Consider the following 17,326-nt stretch of genomic DNA (forward strand, 5'->3'; position numbering starts at 1 on the left):
AAATTTAAAAGGATCACAATTCAAACCCTTTCATTCCATTTTGCAGAAAATGGTTTTAATTGTTTTTTTCTGCCTAAAATTGGTTTTAATTGTTGGAAACATATAACTCACAAAATAGAAATGCAATAGAAAACTTTATATATGGTGTAAGAAGTGAGAAATTTGTGTTGTCATCTTTTTTTTTAACTAGTTGTTATTTGCCTCGTTAGTTACTTATAGATGCACATGTTTCAGAATATGTCCATGTGAATGATCATGTTAAGACGTGATGATTTAAATAAAAGTAACGAAGATAAAAGTAAGAAGGCACGAGGAAGGCATCAAATGAAGTGCCAGGGTTGGGAACATGTAAATGTGTCTTTACATGGGTTTACTAAAAGTTACTTACTTATGGAGACTATACCCTAGCTAAACTAATCAAACTTTAATCAACTAAAATACAGGCCTGGGCATTTCGGGTATCGGTTCGGTTCGGTTCGGGTATTTCGGGTTTTGGGTAGTTCGGATAGGGGCTAGAGGATCCATTTAGTACTTGACATATTTTCGGTTCGGTTCGGTTCGGATAGTTTCGGGTTCGGTTCGGTTCGGCTAGCAAATGTAGGAACCGAAAAATATCCGGAAAAAGTTTGGTTCTCATTTGGATCCGGTTCGGGTTCAGACAGTTTGGGTAGTTCGGATAATTTGGATAAAATATCGGTTATTTAAGGTAAAATATCAAATAATTAGGATGATTTAGATAAAAAGTTTGGATATTTCGGATTACTTTGGATAATTCGGATAAATCTATCCGGATACTTTCGGATATTTTCGGGTAGTTTGGATACTTTATAATAATTTAGTTATCCTCAAGTATTTTCAAATAAATTTTAAATTAAAAATATATATTTAGTGATGTTATATGTATATATAATTAATATTTTTATATATTCGGGTACCCGTTCGGTTCTCGGTTCGGTTCCGGTTCGGTTCGGTTCCGGTTCGGTTTGGTTATTTCGGATATATAAATATAGGAACCATTCGGGTATTTGAGGGTATTGGTCCGGTTCCGGTTCCAGGTATTTCGGTTCGGTTCTTCGGTTCCGGTTATTTTGGCTTAGAATTTTTAATATATATTTTTCGAAACTATAACTAACGGCGTGTTGCCCGAGCTGGTCCCTCTTCATATGTGTTATTAGTTTCTCTGTGGAAGCCTCGTTTTATTACTAGTGATACTATTTTTCTTTTAACCGAATCATTATATAGAACCAATCCCTTATGTTTTTTTCTATGTTACAACTGAGATTTATGACAAAATTTGTGAGCTTAAGGGATTAGTTATACCTCCTTATTTGGAATTACCATTCAAACAACTACTACTTCTGTTTGAGTATAAATTTCATCTTAAGAATTGTCATGCATAACAACGAAAAAGGTAACTAATACTTATCTTAAATACTCGCAGTGCATCGACCACACGAAATGAGCTACTGTATTAAATTAAGCAGCTCATCGATCCATAATGATTGGAGTTTGTTTAGGCCTCAGGTTTGGGCCTTAGGTTTGCGCCTCATCTGGAGTCCACTATTCTCGCAAGCACATCATTTTTGTTTTACAAATTGATATAAATTGCCATAATAAGCCCAATATATATTTTTCCCTGCGATCTTAGCATTCATTCAGATATATACTTTTATAGTTCGGTTTGACTCAAATTTAATTCACTCCCTTGCGGAAAGTTATTCTCCTTCTTCTCTCCCGTGCGTGCCACTAATCAAAACACTGGACAATAATAACGTTTCAAAAGTATTAAATTCAAACTAAATTATAAAGTTTGTATTTAGAATTTGATCATAATCGTCCTGCACTATGATAATAAAATAATAATAATTTTTCTTTAGTTTTCCTTTAATCATTATTGCATCATTTTGGATTTTGATTTTATATTATTATTGGTTGGGACAGAGACAAAGAAAGACATTTGATAAATAAATAAATAAATACGCATTATCTAAACGAAAGAAGACCAAATAATAATTATCGTTTGTGTTAGATCAACAAAACCCAAAAAAGGACAGAGACAAAATAGATTTTTATTTAACAATTATCATTCCTCTTCTTGCAAAAATCTAAAGACAACACATCTCCTAAGGTGACACGTGTCGTAATTTCACTTAGTCATTGTATCTAACCTAATCTTAACTTGTGGGAACATCACCTTCAGTAAGTCACATCCCAAATAGCGAAACCTAATAACTAGGTACTAATAACTTTTATTCTATCACGAATTTTATTATTTTCATTTATTTCATTTAAAATGGTTGGTTAAATGCTACTCCCTCCGTTCCTAAAAGATGTATGTTCTGGAAAAAAAATTTGTTTCAAAAAGATATATTTTTTACCTTTTCAATGTATGATTGTATGAAAAATTGTAAGTTTCAAAAAAATTAATGGTGTTTATTGAATTTCTATTGGCTAAAAATTATGAAAAATTGTTATTCACAAAAAACAATGCATATTTAATGAGTTTTCTTAATATATGTGAAAAGTCTAGAATATACATCTTTTAAAAACAGAGGGAGTAGTATTTAATGTAGATCTAATACTTTTATAATTAGCTTCAAAAGAATTATAACTGATTTGAACCTAATTTCCATTTATATACAAATTGGCAAAAACTTACAATATGTGAAATTTGAGTTACATAAAAAAAAAAGAAGTTGCCTAGTGCTTTTTTTTTATTTGTGTGGGAGATTGTTGATAGTCTGATTTGTAAAATAATAATAAAATCATAACTTCAAATGAAATTATTTTGATGACATTTAACTCAATTCAAAATATCTTGTTAATCAAGAATATTAAATTATCAATAATTCTGTAATTATGTTAAATCATAGTGTTATTAAAATCGGATTTTCATATTTTTTCCATAATTTACAAAATGTTGCAAATACATAAAACTCTCTAGACATTGTAATCAAATTTTCTTATATATTCTCCTTCAAAAAAAAAAATCCACATAAATCAAAATCCCATATTAGAAAAGTGAAATAATTTGACAAAAAAGAAAAGTGAAATAATTTAGTAGCATGCTTTTAAGGGATAAGTCTATATAATGATAATAAATGAAGCGTTAATGATGAACCGACGAATTAGAAACTTTCAAATAAATTAATTTACAGAGAAAAGGGAGAATTTAATAAAACACGTGTGGCTGCTTCTCCTCCTCCGCATCGCCGGGGTTCCCTCTTTCTCCCCCGTTGAAAACTGCATTTATCAATCTTCCTTTTTCTTCTTCTTCAGATTCCCAAAACCCTATGCTCTCTCTCTCTCTCTAGTCGACTGTAAAAAAATCATCCATCAAGTCAACCAAATCTACATCAAAAGTTTGAAACTTTCAATTTGTTTTTGTTTATTTTAGTAAGAAACTTATTTGTAATTCTTCTTTCATCCTCTCCTCCAAAAAAAACATACCCTTTTGCTCTGTTCCGCCATGATCGATCTAAACCGAATTCAAAACAGAGGAAACCTCTGATATTTCCCTGGAAAGTTCGTTTCTTTTTGCCTCCATTTCGCGTCTAGCTCCAGAGATTCAAAAAGGGTTATTTTTCTCATGGGGGCGGTGACGTCATCGATGGCTGCAAAGTTTGCGTTTTTCCCGCCAAACCCGCCGTCGTACGGTGTCGAGGTAGCAGAAGAGACGGGGAAGCTGAGGCTAACGGGTGTAGAGAACGTGAAGGACAACGTGGAAGTGTTGAAGCTCAAGACGAAGAGAGGGAATCAGGTGGTTGCGGCGTATATTAAGAACCCTAAAGCCTCGCTCACGCTTCTCTATTCACACGGCAACGCCGCTGATCTCGGCCAGATGTTCGAGCTCTTCTCCGAGCTCAGCCTCCATCTCCGCGTCAACTTGATTGGGTAATAATCAAAATTCTCTCTTGCAATTAGGACATGTTTTTTTGGAAGCTGCTCGTACGGGTTAGGACAAGTTCTCTGTTTTGCTCGGTTAATGTCTGCACATGGCTGTTGATAGAAAGTTAAATAGTAATGGAGAGTGAATATGTCACTATATATAGAAAGTGAGATCCATTTTATAACATCTTAATTTGTTTATATTTTGATCATTATTCAAGAAATAGCTAATAAAGCTTTTTATAGAGGATTAAAGGCCGCCTAAACCGATTTAGAAAAATTGTTTCTCTTATGACTAGTATGCCGCTTTTAGGCAAATTATTCATAAGAGAAACAATTTTTGCCGCCTATACCGAGTTTTAGAACATTTTGTTTTGATTGTGTGTTACTTATACAGGTATGACTATTCAGGTTACGGAAGGTCTTCAGGGAAGGTATGATCAATTTGTGTTTTTATTACAGTTTATCTTTTGTGTATGTTTTTTTTTTTTCACTTTGGTTTCTTCCCCAGCCTAGTGAGCAGAACACGTACCACGATATAGAAGCAGTGTATAGATGCTTGGAAGAGCAGTATGGTGTCAAGGAACAAGATGTTATTTTATATGGACAATCAGTAGGAAGCGGACCGACTTTAGAGTTAGCTTCTCGGTTACCAAACCTCAGAGCTGTTGTTCTCCACAGTGCTATTGCTTCCGGTCTTAGAGTCATGTACCCTGTAAAGCGAACTTACTGGTTTGACATTTACAAGGTTTCCCTTAGAAAACTTTCATCAATAATTACGTTCTTGATCATTACTTATAAGTTTTGATTTTGTTTTTGATATTTGCAGAACATTGATAAGATATCTCTTGTCAAATGTCCGGTTCTGGTAGTTCACGTGAGTTTCATCATCTCTGTGTCCATTTTGCTTTTTTGTTTTCTCTTACAAAGTCGTTTTGGTAACAGGGAACATCAGATGATGTTGTGAATTGGTCTCATGGGAAGCAACTATTTGATCTTTGTAAAGAAAAATACGAACCGCTTTGGATCAAAGGAGGAAACCACTGCGACTTAGAGCTATACCCTCAGTACATAAAACATCTAAAGAAGTTTGTATCTGCGGTTGAGAAGTCTCCTCATCTTCCAAACGGAACTGTGCCACAGACAGAGAAGGCGAGGAGCAGTACAGATGTTAGAGAATCTTCAAGGCCAAGCACAGATCAAAGAGAGAAGTCAAGAACGAGTACTGATCAAAGAGAGATGCCTAAGCTGAGTAGTACAGAGAGTAAGGATATAGCGAGAGCGAGCGTTGATAAAAGAGAAAGAACGAGAAAAAGTGTTGATGGGTGTGAGAAACCAAGTAATGCTACAGAACAACAGATACAACCAGAGAAAGGGAGGAAAAGCATGGACAGGTAAAGAAACAAAATCTCAATTTTGTATGAATTGATGAAAAATAATGATGATTATGATGATGATGATGACAGGTTTGGGGGGATGATAAGATCAGTAGGGTTCTGCAACATAGATTGTTTCAAGCCTACAGCAACAGCTAAATGAATTGGTAGAACATACACATGCATCCAAAACATGTAATTTTAATTGTTTGATATTTGGTTTGTTCTCTTTTAACACTTACCCCCCTTGTGTTTTTGAATTAAACAAGTCACATTTGAATGATTGATGGATCTACTGAATACAAATAGCTTGATCTTGGTTACTATAATAAACACTGATATAGCAGAACAGAATATTACAAGACCAAACTGGTATCTTCATTACATTTGCATTTTGTATACGTAGCTTCTACAAGCAAACACTAATGCTGGTACAAACCAGAAGCAATCAAAAGTCCTCTTTAAAACAACAATGGTACAACCACAGAGAGAAGATAAGTCTCGTCTTCTTGATTATTATTACTATTATTTTACACAAGTAGAGAAGATGAAAAAAACGCTTTGGTTTCTTTAATCCAAGAACACACCAAAAACTGCACATTTACTCACGAGGTGCGTTCTTCTTGAACAACGCATAAGCATCGCTGTAAATAGCGATTGCATTGGACAACACCGCAAGAACAATCATGAAAACAGCTAAGGTCGTGTCCCTGCTTGTTGCTCTGCCATGACGATCCCTGCAAGAACACAACAAATATCAAAAATAAGCTACCAAATCTGCTTAACTAAGAGAGCTAAACACTAATCACTTACTTTAGTATAATAGACGCTGGGAAGATGAAACCGAGACAAACAGCAGCAGTGGCACCAGTGAACTGGAAAGCATCCCAAATGCTTGGGATGAAGTTTGCTCCCAAGAAGACTACAGAGATGAGACCTGCAGTGAGGCAACCGAACCTTACATTCGAGGTAGTCAATGGTCGAGCAGAAGGGAACAAGAGGCCGTCAATGTTAATCCTCAACGGGTAGAAAACAATGGGGAACACCAGCATAAGATGAAGCGCATAGCTGACTCGAACCGCATCGTTAAGGACAGAACCAAGAGGGATGCCGAGATCTGTGTCAAAGTTTGCAAGGACATCATCAAGAGTATCGTCACCGAACAAGAGGAACCCGAAAATGCTTGTCATTATGTACACTGATGAGCAGAGCATGAGAGCTGATCGGACTACTGGTCTTATCTGAGCAGGGTCGTCAAGCTCGTTTTGTATGCTGTGAACTGAAAACAAATCAAGCAAAACCAATAAACATGAGTTTTTTGTTTTATTCTTCAAAACTTATGCTTCAGAGCACATACCATTGTAATGGCAAATGAATGCGGTGACAAGAACAGGTACAACAGTGAAGAGATTCCAGAAGGATGTTAAGTCGCTAACATCTGGTAGCAATCTCGGCATCGCCACGCCACCACTGATCAACTTCATGATCGAAATCCCCGCTGTGATGACGAGAAACACGACCGCAAGAGCCACCGATAGTGCAGATGTAAATCTCAAAGAATCTGCAAAGAAAAGAATAAAACCATATGTCATAAGCAACTAAACTTAAAGACCTAGAATGTAACATCCCGGTTTGTGGTATATGTTCAAAGATTTAAGCGAGTTGATTTGGCTACTCCAGCTCAAGCACGCCTAGTTTTAGAGTTTTTTTCTAAGTGCATTTTGATGACATATATAGCAAAATCAATTCTCTTAAACATTTTAAGATATACCACAAACCGGGATGTTACATAGAGTCTCTAGGAGTATTCTAAGACACTAAATGCAAACCAATCATTGCAAAAATCAAGCAATGCTTGTGGTTAGAACCGAAAACACTAACCAATACGCTTGAAGCAAGCCAAAGGAGCAAACACACCAAGAGTAGTAATCAGAAGAATAGCAGCTCTCCCGTTCCACCAATGGTGACCAAACCATCCTTCAAGAACACCATAATGGTGAGTCCCATCCTCCGTCTTTCCAGCCAACACATCACCTTCAACAAGAAGATAAAATCAAAATTCAACACAAAAGCAGCACTAGCAGCAGACTATTCACTAGACTATGAGATGGTTTGATTAACAATACCAATGATGATCATGTAGACAATCAAAACACCAATGTTATTAACCAACACAGCAACCTGAAGCAAAACCCTCCCAGGCTTCCCAAAAGAATCACCCATCAGCCCACCATAAGACCTGCTCCTCTTAATCTTACTAAACCTAAGCAAGAACTCAATAGACGCATCGGTCAAGAAAGCCATGACAACAATCATTGCAATCCCAAGCACAAGCCCGAGGATCTTCATCGTCGCGGGCAAAGCCATGATACCAGCACCGATTATAGTCGTGGCGAGATTGAAAACCGCGCCGCTGAAGGAAGCTCCGTTGAACTCATCGTAAGCAACTTCGTCTCCGTGAGATTTGGGCAGCAACGGAGCAGCAACGTCGTCTGAGGAGGAGGAGGACGGAGAATAGCTTCTCTTTGGAATCGGAGTAACGTCTTTGATCGTCATCTTCGTGTTTGGTAACTGCAAGTTGTCAATAATTTGATTTATAGAAGCAAAAAAAGTCAACAGCTTTGAACGCGTGAGAGAGCGAAACGAACCTTAAAGGAGAGAACTTTGACGAGAATAGTGACGAGTAGGAATTAGAAAAAACTAAATTTGATTCAAACCCAGTTGATTTTGATCGAAAATGGTGTGACCCAGAAGGTTCAATACAGCGGAGATGTACAAAGTTGAAACCTTTTGAAGGAGTGGAGATTCAGATTTTCTCTGAAGAAAGAAAGATTGTTTTGGAGGAGATGTGAAGAGAGATTAATAGCCTCAGGATTTTGTCTAGCTGATTGCTGACGATGCAAATGGTAAATGATCTGTAAGAAAATCTTTAACCTTTTAAAAGAAATTAAAACAGAGGAGATTTTGTTTGCTATTGGATAGTTGCAAACGTGATTACCCAACTGAATTATTAGATTTACTGTACATTTTGATGACAACTTGTTTGACCTTAGGTGGTGTTGATTGGATTTCAGACAGATTCGACGCAGCGTTTTAAGATCAGTGAATCGAATGCATGCAAATGAAGAGCTATTGAGATTTCGAGAGTCAGAATTGTCATTGGTTTAACGTAGAGTATGTAAAAGTTTAAATATGTAGTAACAAAAAAGGCTGGAATTGGAATCTGGCATATTTGTCAGAGGATCTCCAAAAAAAACATTTTATAACTTCAAATATGAAGTTTTTTCTTTAATCTTTTTTTCAAAACTTCAAAGTTTCGTATTTTTATTTATATTTTAGTCCATATTTTTGCACATCACATTTATAATTCTTAAATATTTTTTTATTTATCGTATTAATCCTAAAAAAATTCATATCTTATTAATTTAAGTTTTACAGATAAAATTAAATAAAAGTAAAATAAGATTTAAAATATTTTAAAATTAGATTTAGACAACAACAATACAAAAAAAACTTAACAACAAAATTTTTTTTCAAAAATTATATGAAGACATAGCTATTATACAAATTTAAATATTACAACAGTAGTAGTCATGTAAATTTAATCCAGAACCTCCAAAATCTCCAAAATATTGTCCAAACAAATTTATGTAACCGAAGATGGTTGTTGTTTTGATGTATACTTCGTACGATTCTTTTTTATTCATATCGAATGTATTAACTGAGTTTTAATATCACTGATAGAAGTTAAATCTTTTAACAATATTTATTTTCCTATTTTACTATCTTGTTCAGATCTAATGTATTCGCAAGTTCAACATCACCTAAGTTCAACAATTGTTAGTTTGTGATCTACAAACTAAAAATAAAGAGAGTCATTTAACTTTGAAATATACTAGTTGATCATATATGCATTACGAAAATAGTTTTATGGAATAATATGTTATTTTTATTGAAATTTAATATTAGTTATGTTATTTCTATTTAAAATTTGTATTTTTAATATAATATTTTATTATTAAATACTGTTTTAATATTTTATATATGTCCTTAGTTATTTACAAAAAAGTTATGAATTTTAATTGATTATGATAAATATAAAAACCATAAGATAAAATACAAATAGTTTTAAAGTTAAATTTAAAGTTTTGCTTTTGAAAAAAAAACATTTTAAACTTTAAATATAGAGTTTTGGAAATTTCATAATAGAACGTTTTTTTGGAAATGTTGTTCATATATAGTTAGTTGCCGATGGCTAGTTGATGTCAAGCGGTACGTTTTATCCTGTTTTACGTTATATTACTGACTTTTACGCAAATTCGAAACCAATTTAAATTTTGTTTCACAACTATGTTGTTATTTGGATAAGTCTTTTTTATTTTAAAGAAAAATGTTTTATATTCTAACTTACTAATTCTATAAGTATTTCTTTGCTTTTTGACAGATTTTTATAAATTATTGTTTTCAATATAGCCCAAATACTGAACCAAGGCAAATATAGCCACAAAAATAACCTAATTTAAATCAGGTAACTCAATTACAAAAACCGAAAAAAAACTTTTAATTTGACACCTGGTAGCATCTAACTCCGCCAGATTATTATTACATAATAAGTATGCATTACTGATGTATTTTTATGTTTAAACTTTTTGAGGTATTTGTTGGCGTTATTGTTGGTGTTCATAAGAACTCGTATACTTTAAGAATATTAAAATGTGTGGTCCTCAGAGGTGTTCATGAGACGCGAACAAACTGATTATTTGTTGACATTATGGTTTGTGTGCAATGGAACTTAATACGCGCTAGAAGGGTATTAAGGAATCGTAGTTCTAAAAGGAGGTTTGTTGTCTATGATGTTATTTATATTTATTTTTGTTAAAAGGCTTAATGTTATTCACTTATTCTTTTGTTGTTAAATGTTAATCTGCTATCCAGAGTTCCACTAAGTAAGGTGGAGGACAACATATTTGAAACTTCGTAGTTTCAAACAAATCAAGTAGATACAAAAACCTTCTCTTAATTTTTGTGTGTGAATATTTTTATGTTGATAACCCTGATTAAGTGTTACCTTAAGCGATTAATAAACACAACACAGTAGGACTTAAAAAAAACATGTATCTCACGGAAAATAAACATTCATTTGATCAATGACATATTATATTAGGTCATCATTAACTCCGGTAACTCTTTTTTTTGTTTTATGTTTTTTGTTTTTACATTTTTCGACTAAGAGACTGCTCTTAGAACATGATTATTGGAGGGTTCTTATAGTGAGGTTCTTAACGGAATATAAAAATCTCATCCTAAGAACCCCCAATAATCATGCTCTTATATCTCTTATTTAAGAGACGATTCTTAAATTTTCTTAATTAAAATCTAAGAAAAATTAAGAACCGTTTGTTTAACCGAAGTTAAGAACTCCAGTTAAAAGACTGAGATTAAAACCATGATTATCGCTGCACGATTTCTTAGGCTCAAATTTTTTGTTTTTGTTTTTTGTTTTTGTTGTCTGATTAAAAAAAAATTAAAAAGTGCACCAATCGTGGACCGCCACGTGTCAGCGGAATCTGCAGTGCAAGAAACAGACCAAAGTCGATCTTTATTTCTGTCTCTTCTATCACCTGTTTTTATACAAAATGTGGGACCCACCATTTTAAAATTCCTCTTATAACCCTCCGTTGATTGTGCTCTAATGATGGTCTTAAAGAATTTAGTTGTATAACAGTAGAAGAAGTAATCCAAAACGAGAAACTACTCAATTCATTATTTTACTTGGGAAAAATATGTGGACAGGAAAGACTGATAGAATGATAGGACTTCTAATTAACTAATTAAGCATTTAATATATTTTTATAATCACTAAATAATAATATTATCACCAAGTTTCGGATTTAGTTGTAATCAAAGCGTCAAAGCGTCGATTAATCATCACAAGTCATCGTCATGCCCATTATCTAATCGTTTACCCAGTCAGATTAACAGAGACAGTTAGGCAAATCAGAGCCAGATATTAATATAGTAAGAAAGTATTAAGGTTCACGTCTTCGGTTGTACATTATGAATTCATGTTTCATAAATAACAAAACGGGTTTCCGCGTCCAGTCCATTCGAATATTCAAAAGTATTATCAACAAAGCGATTTTCAAATGGGTTTGTCTTTCCTTTTTTTTGCACGAAATGATCATTCAAATAAAGCGAATACTATCCCAAATTCAAATAGCAATTCAAGTCATATGGAAAACGCAATAACATGAAATGAATTCGAGTATTGACTATGTGTAACGAACCGTCCATAGAGAACGGTTAGGTGGCCATTCGAAGACGATTGTCTTCTTCTCGCAATTGTCCAATTTTGCTGTGGGTCCAGGAATTGAGTCTCACGGTACTTCTGTATCCTTTCTCTTCTCTCTAGTTGAGAAGTTCTTCAAGTCTACTTGTAGCGTATTGGATTATCTTCTCCAATTCGTTGTTATAATCTCCGGTATGGCTGTTTTGGCCATAATCGACGACAAGACAACCGAACTACTTGGGTTGAACAAAGAATCAAGTGTTTTCGGTGGTTATATGAATTTCCAGTGCTTAAACACAAATTTTAATGCGGAAGAGGAGTTCAAAAAAAAAAGAAAAAAGAAGAAGTTTGTTTTCGATCAAGTATATTTGGTGTCGAAATATATCGCTGGAATCATGGAATGCATCAAGGAAAAAGCAGCAATACGAAGCGGAAGAAATTATGGCTATATTCGTACAATTGCTGAGAATTGGTCTTTCTAATTTTTATTTCTTATGATTGAATCAATATATATATATATATATATATATCTAAATTGGAATAAGACCAAAGTAATACAACAAAAAATAATTACAAAGAAAAGTTTGGAATTTCTTCGACTGTATAATTGTTGAAGGTAATACCATCCAAAAATTCTATTATCTAAGAAGATGGTTCAGGGAGCTTCTTCAAATTTTATTTTATTTGCCAAATTGTATTTTCTCTATTTTAAATATGCAGTTGACTTATTTGTATTGTTACATTCCATATAAATAAAAATAAAAAAGAATTCGAGTGACTGTAATTACTAAGGACATGTAACTATCTTAGAGCATCATTAACCCAAAAACTCACTTTGGGTCTCTTAATCATTTTTAATTATTAAAGTTATTTAAAAGAGCTAGTTAAGAGACACCAATATTTTTGTGTTCCAATGAGAGTCTCTTATTTAAAGGTTCTTAAAATTTTTTTTAACAAAAACACATGTGAAGGAAGAACATGAGAGAAGAAGGAATAACAAACATATAAAAACATCAACGTAGACAATCCAAGTTATTATCAAACATTCATTCATATTCATATACAGAGAGTGATGAAAGGGAGAAAAAAGAAACTGACTTGAAGGGTGGATTTGCAGTGAGAGCACTTGAAGCTCACTACACACCAAAACAAAACTCTGTCCACATGTCAAAGCAATTGTTTTCAATGCAATTGAATTAAACCAAAAATGATCAGATCACGTGAACCAAGAAAACACGATCTAACGATCAAAGCGTTAGATCAAGCGAAAGGTGACAGTTGATCTAAGCATCACCTTCTTCTAGATCAAAACACAGATAAGGATCTCATATAGTTGATAGAAGTAAGGGGGTTGTATGATAAAAGCACAATTTTCATATCCAGGAAAAGAAAACATATATGGTTGCACAAAATTTACCATCTCTGGATAGCTTAAAGCATACAAATCTTCTTCGGGGATCCAATCTTCCATGACAAACTCATGAAACAGCCGAGTAGAGCCATTTGCAAACAACCACTGACCCTTTTCAACATTACGACAGTTAGGGCATTGCATTTAATATAAGCTATATTCTCATATGCTAGTGTTCATATCGAAATTTCACATCCTTTATACTTCAAATCTACCATTAGAGGATAACACACAAAGGGTTGATTACAGCTAAGCAAAAGAGACAAGCTTTTAAGTCATTGATTCAACATAAATTACACTTTGATTATGGTCTAAGATGAAATTGAATTGGATCTGGGAATCAATATAACCAGAAAACATGATCAAACGAAATCATATTTAATCAATTCTGATAGAGGAAATGAAGGAAATACCCAAATGGAATTGGTGACCACATTGGAGCTTAGCACTGGATCTGGAACCGTCGTCGACCACCAACTCGAGGCAAATCGAGCACGAGATTTCAACAAGAGACGAAGCATCCTCGTTCCCGCGTTTTCCAGGGACATCTGCGGCGGAATCCGTCGATTGGCTAGCAATCCGGCGGTTGTTACGATCATCGTCAGCATTAGCTCCGGCCATATCTCCTTAATCGGAGGGAATCCACAACAAAAAAATCATCTCCGTCGCTCTCTCTCCGAATTGGTATGCCTTTTCGAAAGCCAAGCGATAGAGAGGAAGAGACGAAGAACCGAAGACTTCGGTTTTTTTTTTCAACGCCGTGTGCTCGACACGTGTACTCTAAGGAACGGCTCTTCCACCCCTTAATTAAGAGACGCCTTTTGATTTAATTACATTTTTTCTTTTTCTTTAAATCACAAATATCTTAAAAGCCCTGTCTAAGAGACAGCGTTAATTGTGCTCTTAAGCCAAACACAGAGATGTAAACAAAATGGTTGTTGTTTTATAGTTCTCCTTTTTTTGTTCAAATTTGTTTTATAGTTCTCTTTTATTCACTATCGTCGATGATCAACTTTTATTGGGTGTGGTCTAATTGTAGTGTAGTTTTACTTTTTAACAAACTCATATTTTATAAGATTAACTATTAGTGTTTATCGAAGAATTGCTTATACGTAACTGAAATTATGAATGTTTCAAACACACTGTCTTTCATCATATCACAACGTACATACATCCAAAGACTAGTTCCTCCTTAGGTCATACCAAGTGTGGTGATTTTTTTGTATCCTTTTAGATACCAAAATCAACTTAGGTATTAATATTTGTATTTGTATTGGTACCTGAATGGTTAAATTCACCACACTCTTCATAACCAATCATAATGCCATGTATGAATAGTTAAAAAAGACAATAAAAAAAAACTGGAATAAAAAACAACACCAACATTAATTAACGCCTGCAAAAAACCATAAATCCTAAATTTGAAACACTAAACCATAAATCTCAATCCTAAAATCTAAACCCTAAATTTTAAACCCTAAACCCAAACTCTAAACAATAAACCCTAAATTCTAAAATCTAAACCCTAAAACCTAAACCTAAAACTCTAAACCAAAAACCCTAAATCCTAAAATCTAAACTCTAAATCCTAAACCTTAAACTCTAAACCCAAAACTTCAAATCTTAAACCCTAAACTCTAAATCCTAAACCCTAAACTCAAACCTCTAAACTGTAAACCCAACTTCTAGTTAATAAGATTAAGGTTTACGATTTAGAGGTTTGGGTTTAGGGTTTAGGATTTAGAGTTTGGGTTTAAGATTTAGAATTTAGAGTTTAGGGTTTAGAGTTTAGGGTTTAGGATTTAGGGTTTAGATTTTATGATTTAGGGTTTATGGTTTAGAGTTTTAGGGTTAGACTTTAGGGTTTAGATTTTAGGATTTATGTTTTATTGTTTAGAGTTTGGGTTTAAGTTTTAAAATTTAGAGTTTAGATTTTAGGATTGGGGTTTATGGTTTAGTGTTTTGGATTTAATGTCAGTGTTGTTTTTTTTTAGCTATTTAATTTTTAATTTTTATTGCTTTTTTTAACTACTCTTACGTGGCATTTTGACTGGTTACGAAGAATGTGGTGAATTTAACCATTCACCTTAGTGGTGAACCCAAGTATTGTTCTTCAGCTAATACATCATAAATCAAATTAGATTTTGCGGGAACCACCTTGTTAATGGTACAAACCAAATAGTTGGTAGGATATCTATGTTTATAAAAATGGCTACTATAACAATTCAGAACAAAGTCTTTAGTCATCCATACGCAAAATAATACAATTTAGCGTTAAAAAAAATTAGAACAAAAGAAAAGAAATATTAGATCGATTCTCCCTTTTTATTATTATGATGCTAACATTTTAGCTAGCCCCTTTGAGCCCAACTTTTGTTTGTTTTTTCGTTATACATCAATTCTGCCCAACTTGTAGAAGATAGCAAATGGTACATTATTTGGGCTTTGCTAAAATTGTTCTTCTAACTGTTCTCCAAATGGACTGCAAGTGATCCATTGATTTGCTTCTATTACAAGGTCGCGATCCATTAGTTTGTTTTAAGGATACATACATGCAGTACTAGTTCTTTAACCTTTTTTTTTTTTTGATGTCTATATAATTGTACATCGAATGTAAAACTTTCATACAAGCACTACAATCAACAAAAATAATTAGAAGCATAAAAAGAGTTTGAGAAAGTTATGTAAAGTATATATAAAAGTGGGAGCATGGGTTATATTATAAGTGACCTTTTTGTAAATGTGTTGCCTCATTTTGTTTAACTCTAAAAGAATGTATGAGAAAATTGTGTAAAGTATAAAGGTATGAGATCATGGGTTATATATATGACCTCTGCGTAGATGGTTGCCTCTTTTGTTCAAATCTGACCCTTAGAAGGGGGTGGTATTTGAGATTTCGCAAGTTCACTAGTTCAATTATATGAGAATGATGATTTATGCCTTAAACATGATATTATCAAGGGTTGGGTCCGGACATAATAATCGTAAGCAAAAACCCTTAATCTTTTTTATCTTTCTGTTTTTTTTTTTTTTGGTTAGCAACAAATAGTATAGAGTCTAAATCCAAACAATGAGCGACCAAACTATAGCACACACCATCAAAATATATGTTATATCAGAGTTTATTGGATATATACATAAATATATATTATATATAAACACAATTATTGAACTAAAAACCATGTAGAATTAAGTTTAAAAGAAAAGATAATCTGGATTGATGCTGAAGATGTTAAATTTCAATATCTTAAAGTTCCAAAATAATAATAATATCAATTGCATTAGCTTTTTTCTTGTGGTGTGAGGTTGTGGATGTGCCTCCCTAGCCACCCACCCTATATAGTTTGGCCTTATCCGCCCAAAATCATACTATGAATGATTTTGCTCCCTTCACATGATGTATTTAACCCAATTCCTTTAATTTTTTTTGTTCTTATGTGATAAGGTTTTTGTATCTATTTTCTACAAACGAGTTTGGTCTCAAGTGTTTTTAGTAAGCCCCATCTTTTCTAATTTTTGTATAATGAATCTCAATTTTCCAGCCACATTTTCTCATCGTTGTACAAAATTCTAAGATCACCATGAATAGTTAATATTATTATTATTTTCACTTATTAGAATATGTATACATATATATCCCGTTCAGAGTTTCAGTTAAATTTATGTGTACTTTTCTATTTTTTATAAAACAATGTTTGGAAAACCGTTAATCAAAAAAAAAATGTTTGGAAATATATATATTGAGAGAAAGAACGTGTGATCAAATGAAAAAGAGACATTGGCCAAGGGAGATAAATAGTATAAAACGACAAGAGGTTAAGAGAGTGTCTATTCTTGAGGGTACAAGATCTAAGAGCATATATTATCTTTAATTATAACATTGTTTTATGTCATATTGACTCAAAATTAGGATGTTACTTTCATATACATTTCAATCCAATCCAAGCTTTTTATGTCTTGGATTTTTAGAACTTCAAATCTTTGGAATAGAAATACGTTAGTTTCCTCTCTTGTTATTCAACTATTGGTTTCATATCAATTCTGATATGATTATCATATTTTATTGGTAGAGTGTGCACAAGGCAGAAAATCCGCTGTCACTTTATACTGAACGAAACAGCTGTCGTATATTTTAGGAAGTAGGCCTTGTTTGTAGCTAATACTGGAGTTTGTGCGACGAAGACTACAGCGTAAAGCAGGAGACCACCACGTCGAGCGTACACGTTTTTAACACTGATAAACATGTAAATTTAAACTTCGTTTTGTACAGACGACAACATTTATCAACGAAGCTTTATTTACTACATCAACTTACGGTTAACATAATTTTTGGAATCGAATCAAAGTGCATACGACATTTTT

At 33.4% G+C, this 17,326-nt stretch overlaps 2 protein-coding genes across 2 annotated transcripts; one reads left to right on the plus strand and one right to left on the minus strand.

The window, feature by feature from the left end:
- Positions 1–3,128: 3,128 nt before the first annotated feature.
- LOC106410274 (alpha/beta hydrolase domain-containing protein 17B) lies at positions 3,129–5,547 on the plus strand. The gene is made up of 6 exons (XM_013850769.3): positions 3,129–3,894; positions 4,286–4,322; positions 4,400–4,636; positions 4,718–4,765; positions 4,834–5,282; positions 5,355–5,547. Exons 1-6 carry the CDS (start codon positions 3,590–3,592, stop codon positions 5,425–5,427), a joined length of 1,149 nt encoding a protein of 382 aa, XP_013706223.2. The 5' UTR covers positions 3,129–3,589; the 3' UTR covers positions 5,428–5,547.
- A 37-nt stretch (positions 5,548–5,584) lies between these two features.
- Positions 5,585–8,171, minus strand: LOC106410273 (amino acid transporter AVT6A). Its single transcript, XM_048762174.1, has 6 exons — positions 7,913–8,171; positions 7,391–7,835; positions 7,146–7,298; positions 6,622–6,825; positions 6,078–6,543; positions 5,585–6,001 (listed from the first exon to the last, which is right to left on the minus strand). Exons 2-6 carry the CDS (start codon positions 7,818–7,820, stop codon positions 5,866–5,868), a joined length of 1,389 nt encoding a protein of 462 aa, XP_048618131.1. The 5' UTR covers positions 7,821–7,835; positions 7,913–8,171; the 3' UTR covers positions 5,585–5,865.
- Between the last annotated feature and the right edge of the window lie 9,155 nt (positions 8,172–17,326).

This window comes from Brassica napus, chromosome C7 (assembly GCF_020379485.1).
Source record: "Brassica napus cultivar Da-Ae chromosome C7, Da-Ae, whole genome shotgun sequence".
NCBI lineage: Eukaryota > Viridiplantae > Streptophyta > Magnoliopsida > Brassicales > Brassicaceae > Brassica > Brassica napus.

Coding starts and splice junctions, on each gene's coding strand:
- LOC106410274 (XM_013850769.3), top strand. CDS start 3,590: ATGGGGGCGGTGACGTCATCGATGGCTGCAAAGTTTGCGTTTTTCCCG. Junction 3,895..4,285: donor CTCCGCGTCAACTTGATTGG/GTAATAATCAAA, acceptor TTACTTATACAG/GTATGACTATTCAGGTTACG. Junction 4,637..4,717: donor ACTGGTTTGACATTTACAAG/GTTTCCCTTAGA, acceptor TGATATTTGCAG/AACATTGATAAGATATCTCT.
- LOC106410273 (XM_048762174.1), bottom strand. CDS start 7,820: ATGACGATCAAAGACGTTACTCCGATTCCAAAGAGAAGCTATTCTCCG. Junction 6,826..7,145: donor GGCTTGCTTCAAGCGTATTG/GTTAGTGTTTTC, acceptor TTTTCTTTGCAG/ATTCTTTGAGATTTACATCT. Junction 6,544..6,621: donor ATTCATTTGCCATTACAATG/GTATGTGCTCTG, acceptor ATTTGTTTTCAG/TTCACAGCATACAAAACGAG.